The sequence below is a fragment of the Rhinolophus sinicus genome, chromosome 10 (genome assembly GCF_057876585.1).
Source record: "Rhinolophus sinicus isolate RSI-liver-muscle chromosome 10, RSI-T2T, whole genome shotgun sequence".
Lineage (NCBI taxonomy): Eukaryota > Metazoa > Chordata > Mammalia > Chiroptera > Rhinolophidae > Rhinolophus > Rhinolophus sinicus.
In genome coordinates, this window is record NC_142510.1 from 13,946,964 (window position 1) to 13,953,568 (window position 6,605).

General features: G+C 58.5%; 1 protein-coding gene across 5 annotated transcripts; it reads right to left on the reverse strand.

Annotated features, from left to right (window-relative positions):
- Positions 1 to 260: 260 nt before the first annotated feature.
- LOC109436322 (caspase-14-like) lies at positions 261 to 6,567 on the reverse strand. Of its 5 annotated transcripts, none has more exons than XM_019714851.3 (11): positions 6,491 to 6,567; positions 5,100 to 5,240; positions 4,821 to 5,016; positions 4,623 to 4,711; positions 3,706 to 3,816; positions 3,399 to 3,566; positions 2,653 to 2,875; positions 2,220 to 2,339; positions 1,775 to 1,840; positions 1,138 to 1,244; positions 261 to 543 (listed from the first exon to the last, which is right to left on the reverse strand). In XM_019714851.3, exons 3-11 carry the CDS (start codon positions 4,957 to 4,959, stop codon positions 430 to 432), a joined length of 1,137 nt encoding a protein of 378 aa, XP_019570410.3. In that variant the 5' UTR covers positions 4,960 to 5,016; positions 5,100 to 5,240; positions 6,491 to 6,567; the 3' UTR covers positions 261 to 429. The 5 variants fall into 5 exon arrangements, with proteins under 5 accessions (XP_019570410.3, XP_019570409.3, XP_019570408.3 ...); XM_019714850.3 differs by lacking the exon at positions 6,491 to 6,567 and adding an exon at positions 5,497 to 6,443; XM_019714849.3 differs by lacking the exon at positions 6,491 to 6,567 and adding an exon at positions 5,325 to 5,490.
- Positions 6,568 to 6,605: the final 38 nt, after the last annotated feature.

The following is a 6,605-nucleotide window of genomic DNA, read 5'->3' on the forward strand; positions in this document are numbered from 1 at the left end:
GCAGAGACCGCGTCTCCTGTATTTCCACCTCCCAGCGCAGCGTGTAGGTGGGACGCATGTGCTGAACTATGTGAAAACCCCGGGCTGCCTCTTCCCAGGTCATCCAGCCCAGCCCAGCCCATGTTGGGTTCCTTAATCTCGGATGCTGTCCTCCCATCCCCGCAGGCCCAGCTCTAGTTCCCAGGGGGCACAAATGTGCCCGTATGAAGGGTCAGACACTTTTCATACTTATTGTCGCATCTCCCTGAGAGCAGACACTATTCACGTGTGCAACGATCATCCACAGATGTTTATTGCATACTAGGTGAGCCCAGCGCCCTGCTGTGATGCCCCGTTTACAGGGAGGTAACTGAGGAGTGGATGGAGTCAGTGGTGGCACTGGGGTGTGGCCACGCACTGTCAGCACCAACTATGTTTCTGTGAGCAAAGTCAGACCTGAAGGCAGAGCCGGCGCCTCAGTGAGCTGTAGATCTCCAGGCAGGCCTTACGGGGCTCGTCGCAGTCGGGACCCAGCACATCCAGCTCACACACCTGACGATTGACCTGCGAGGAACACACGCAGCCTGTGTCCAGGACTCCCGGGTCCTGTGGCACCCAGCCTGGCACCAAGTATATTTTAAGGCTGCTTTGATATCTTTGGTCCTCACAGGGCTTCAAAGGACTAACCATGAGTCCCTCTGCTTTTGTCAGATATGCTCCACACCCAGCAGGAAAGTGCCCACCTGGCTAGTTCTCCCACCAGCCAGACCAGCTGCACTCCACCCTGTCCTCAATCCGAGGGGCTTCATTTCCCTGCCAGCCTGTGAAACTATTCGAACAAGCCAATTACCTCCTATAGGAACCTGGGGGTACACCCCACTCTGTTACTACAAAGCCTGCAGCCCACAGCCCCTGCTCTGGTTCACTCCGTTCCCAAGGGTAACCTGAGTGGCCCTGCCTGGCCTGCGGCGTCCTCTCCAGCCTGTGAGTACATGTGACTAATAAATTCTTTGGGTGTTGTGTGTTTGGCCATCTCATACTATTGCGGGTAGGGGGTCTCTCCCTCACCAACAGGGTGCCTAGGAAGTGATCAGAACACGAGGGTTGCGGAGAAGGGATGTCTCCCCCTGTTGCCAGCCTGCATCCCCCAACACTCACCTCAGTCAGCAGCTCCAGGAGGTCTCCCCTGGGGTCAGTTCTGAGGACTTCCACCAGCGTCTGGATAAAGTCTGAACCCTTCTTCTCATCCCGATAAGCTATACAGCCTAGGCCAGGGGACCAGGGCCAGAGCATCAGACTCCAGCTGACCCGCTGCCTTTCAGTCCCCAGGGGCCTATGGTGGTGGAAATGGGGGACAAGTAAACAGGAACTCGAGGGGTCAGGCAAGGGAACGGGGCAGGAAGTGGGACTTCTTCCTTCGGGAACAAGTCATTGCTTGATATTTGTGAAGTGAATATACAATAAATTCAATAGTGAACAAATATTCACTGTGAACCTACTACATGCCAGGTACTGGGCAGGGCCCTGAGGCAGAGAGAATGGCCCTGCCTTCATGGAGCTTACAGCCTGGAGGGAACGATGCAGGTCCAGCCCTTGTCAAAGTCAGCCTGCAATGCATGCTCACCAGTATTACAATTATTATAAATAATAAACATGAAAGGAAGATGGCCTAACTGCAACCTGACTGGTGCCCCGGTGCCCCAAATGCCACCCAGCTGCCCTTAAAGCCACCCAGATTTCTAGCCAGGAGGCTAGGCCCTGTGTAACGAGGCTTCTCGATGACCTGTCCCCTTACCCTCAGTGGCTGCGTAGACCATCAGGATGTCAGAGTTCCCTGGAGTGGAGCCGCTGGAGGAACTGCCTGCAAGAGGGATCGACTCCATTTACCCGTCGTCCTAGGACGCCACCAGCCCCCGGCGTCTCCTCAAGTCTGGCTCAAGGGCATCACAAGGCAGGAAAGACAGATCAGAGTTCAACTCTCAGCGCTGCCACTTAACTGTGTGACCTCAGAAAACCTATTTCACCTTCCTAACTCCAGAGTTGTTTTGAGACTCAAGGTGGGGAGAGCCCTTGATTTTGCAAAGTCCCTTGAGGTTTAAGATGGTTTTCTTTCCCATCCTCTTGGCAAAGAGAGGACGGAACTGGCAGCAGGACCTGGGTCAGAGCCCTGGAAATGCACTCCAGACAGCTCCCCCTCCAGGCCTACCCAAGCCCAGGTTCCGGAAGAAAGGCAGACCCACCTTGGGCATCCACATCTATCTGGAGAATATCGGCATGGGAGGGGATGGCTGGTGGTGGTGCCTGCAGCCAGCGCCAGAACCAGGGGCGAGCTTTGGGCCCCATGCCAGCATCCCTGTGACCTGTGAAAAGAAGACACAGGAGGTGCCTCCGGGTGTCCAGACCCCAGAATTCCAGGTCAGGCCTGCCAGGCTGGAAACATTCAGAGCACTGAATGACACGTGCTGAGGGTAAAGTGCTCAAGTTCATGGACTTGACCTCTAGGAGATGCTGGGAAAGGGGGTGCAGAAAGGGCTAGTGCTCAGGCTTCCTGGAGGAGCTGGACAACAAGTCCTGGGAGGCTGAAGGCTGGGTGAGGAAATCTAGGACAGGAGGAGCCAGGCTGGAGGCTAGGACCCAGCTCGGCCTCCAGGGAGGGCCCCAGATCCCACTCACCCCCACGGCAAGCCTGAAGCAGGAAGATCTTGGGGCAGCCCCGCAGGGCCCCACAGCAGTTCAGCTCTTGCACCAACACCTCTGGCTGCACCTCTTGCCCGTCAGCTCCCAGTAGCTGCCCCTGAGGCCCCCCATGAGCCATCAGGGCCACCAGGGCACAGCTCACAGAATCCCTGTGGGTATCCAGCTGCTCCCGGAACTGGGCCAGCTCCTCCTGGAAAGCCTGGGGTGAGACAAGATTGAACCCTAGGCAAGGGCCACTGTCTCCCCAGTACCTGGAGGACCTCAAGGTAGGCTTCTCCAGCCCCTGCCCACCCTGCTTCCCACCTCCTGCCAGGCTCAGGCCAGGGGCGAAGTCCTTATAAGCCCCCTGCTGCAAGGCCTGACATGGCCTCATTGAGGTGACAGCTGGTTGTCTGGCGCCAAAATGTTTAGAGGCATGAAGGGAGGGCAGTGAGTTGCTGGGTGTCTGGGAAAGAACGTGAGACCCTTCCAGGAAGAGCCCAAGGGTCCAGTTGGGGCCTTAAGAGGGATAGCAGAAAAACGACCAGCATGTGAAGCCGAAGGAGCCCTGGAGACTGGGCTTCCAGAGGAAGGGAAGTGCATGCAGCAGGGAGGATGGAGGCTAGACTTGGGGGTGCACTTCCTGCCCACCATGGGTGAGAGGCCCAGGAGAAAGTCTCCAGGGTCCTAGGGTGGGGCTGCCTTCTTTAGAATACCACCAGAAGTTCTAGGCTTCCCCTCACCTGGGCTGTAGGGTCTGTCCTCAGGGTGGTCTCGAAGCCCAGGGCCTGGCACAGGTCCCCCAGGGCCTTCACGTCGTGCTGGGCCCCAGGCCTGTCCCGTATCACAGCCAGGAAGAGGGCAGCCCTGGCCCCAGACAGGTCATACTGAGCGCTGAGGCAGGGTTCTGGCTACAAACAAGTTAGGGTGCATTGATAGTGGTCTGAGGACCTCCTAGCTCCTCACCTCCCCCACCTCGGGTCTCCCTGAGCCTCTGTCCCACTTGCCACTGCCGCCACATGGTTGGATACCCTCTTATGTCCCACTCACCTTGGGTCTCCAGGGCTCTACATCCCCCAGGCACAGTGCCCCCCGCAAAGAGCTCCGAAGGACTGGGCAGTAGGTGGCGCCTGAGGACTCTTCAGCCGTCCTGCAGAAGACCTGGGGACCATGGGGCCAGAGGACCCTCAGGGGGCTGTTCCATGGAGGCACAATGGAGCACAGGCTCCAAGATATGGGTTTGCCAGACCCATAGCTACTACAGTCTCTTTAGGGTCCCCTGCCAGACGGAGGGAAGAGGAGACAGATGAAAGAGGGGGAGGGTCCAAGGGGGATTTGATTTCTGGCTCAAGGTCATAGACTTGCCTGGACAAGGATGACACAGTGGCCATACCGTTAACCACTGTCCTTCAGGGGAAGGCACTAGGCTGGGGTCAGCTGTGGAGCAGAGCCGGGTCTACCCCTCACCTGCAGGATCACCCAGGGCCACCCAACAGTCTAGTAAGACCTTTGGGTGTCGGGACCCGACCTGAATCATTCCCAATCCTGGCCTCCAGGGACCTGCAGTCTGATGGGACAGTCACCGCCTGGGTGAGTATGAACAGGGGTGGGCAGAAATTTAAGTGTTGATTCGGGGAGCACAAGGAAGGACATCACTGACAGCCTGGAAGGGACTGTATGAGACTGGCTGCGACAATAGGAGGGCATAGCAAGCAGAGGGAGCAGCTGGGGCAAAGGCATGGAGTTGTGATGTTGGAAAAGTCTGGGGTCCTGAGGGGGTATGTGCAGAGACATGGCTGGGGTTGGGAGGTGAGGCCCCCAAGTCTGACACCTTGGTGCAGACAATGAATTGTACAATGGTCTTTTAGAATGAATGGGTGGGAAGCATGTGTGTGAATCTGTGTAATGGGCTCAGGGAAGGCGACCAGCATGCCCCCTCCCTGGGACTCCCCATCTGGGGCCACCACCTCCGTCAGCAGCTGCAGCAGGGACCAGTGAGGACAGCGGCCACAGAGCTCGCCCAGGCTAGTGAGGAAGGCTCCGGGCTTGGGGGCACCTGGGTGGAGAAGCAGAGTATTGACCTAGAGGGAGGGTCTCAGCCTCGTGCCTACCCCACCCCCACTTTGCCCTGCCCCACAACCCAGGATCCCTGCCCAGCCACTCACCCCCAGAAGTACTTGAAAGCAGCAGGAAGACTTTGGGGCAGCCCTGCAGGGCTCCACAGCGGCTCAGCTCCCTGACCAGCTGCTGTGGCTGCCTCAGCTGCCCACGGGGGGCCACCAAGGCCACTAGGGCACAGCCCATAGGGCCTCCATGGGCATCCAGCTGCTCCCGGAACACAGTCAGCTCCCTCAGGAAGTCCTAGGGCGAGTGAAGGGCAGGCATGGGTCCAGGGAGGCCTCAGGTGGAGCTGAGGTAGACACAGGAGGCAGACTAGAGCTGACCTGGACCGAGGCCTCTCTCCTCTGGCAGCTCTCAAAGCCCAGGGTCTGGAACACGTCCTCCAGGACAGCAATTGTAGAGGCTGATACCTCAGGGCTGCTGAGTGTCAGGGCCACCCGTGGAGCCTGCAGGTTGTACTTCCCCTGGGGAGGCAAGGCCAGAGTTGGGCTGGGTGGGGCTCAGCTGGAAGCCAGGAGTGAGTTCGGCCAGGCAATGCCTCTCACTACCTTTCTTCCCAGGCTATCTTGAGCATCTGCTATCTGTGCAGCCATCCGCAGTGTTCCAGACACGAGGAAGGCCATGGGGGCCAGGAGGAAGTGCCTCCAAGCCCAGAGCTCACCTCCTGGCCCCAGTGCCAATTCCTTGGTTCCCAACCTTTGCCTTTCCCTGAACCCTGACCTGTCTGTTTATGAGCTGAGCCGGACTCTGCCCCATCCCCTGGAACCTTGGGTCCCCAGTCCCTGTTCTGTTCCCTGGGTACAGCAGGCTATTTCCTGGCTGGCACTGACATGCCCTCACCTGAGCCAGAAGCCTGTGCCCAATCCTATTCTTAGCTCCTGGTCACCTCTTATCTGATCTCGTTACACCCGAGTGTCTCCCTTCTGAACCAGCTACCAGCACCAAAAACGTCTGTGCACTGCTCCTGCCACCCGTCATCCCTACTCACTCATGCAAGGAGCCGCCAAGCAGGCACAGAGCAGCCTCAAGCACAAAGGGATGGGGAGTCAAGGGCGCCACCCCAGAGATAGAAACCCCCAACTGGCATCAGCTGTCATGGCTGAGACCACAGTTGCTTCATCTGGGAAGTGGGGTCCATCACAGCAAACTCGGGGGAAGCAAGAGTTCGCTGGGGCCGGGCTGAGGAGAGGCCCAGGGGGGCACAGAGGTTGGCACACAGACCAGGGGAAAGAACTTCTTGTCTCCGCCTCCCCCACCACTCCTCAAGCAAGCCTGCTGAGGCCACCAGCAGCTGAATGGAGAAGGGCTCAGTAGGGGTTGAAGCTCTGACCATCTGCCCAGCAGCTTTGTGCAGGCCCCAACCTGGGGCCCACCGGTAGGCAGGGGAGGGATCAGATGTCAAGGGCTAGGTGGGAAATGGGGGCAGGGTCCGCTTTGACTCCGCAGCCCTCTCTCCCTAAGGGATTGGAGCACAGGGACCAGCACGAGCACGCCACCACCCTCATCAGTCATCCCATCTCTGAGTCTGTTTCCTCATTTCACCAACGGAGAATGGGAGTGGGCTGGAGAAGCCCCCAAGTCCTGCTCAGCACTCCCATTCTCCTGCTGGCGTAGGGAGCGATGCCACCAGCTGTCCTATTCTGAGATGTTCCCAGACCAGGGCAGGCACTGGCCGACTGTGAGGCTCATGGCTTCCCCTTGGGGCCCAGCTCACCTGGAAGCCAAGAATGTGGCTCCACCCGGTGGAAGCTACCAGGCCAGGGCGCCACCGGGTGTGAGTTACAGGTCCCCTCCACCCAGCAGCCAGCTAAAGAACAGAAGAGCCTGGA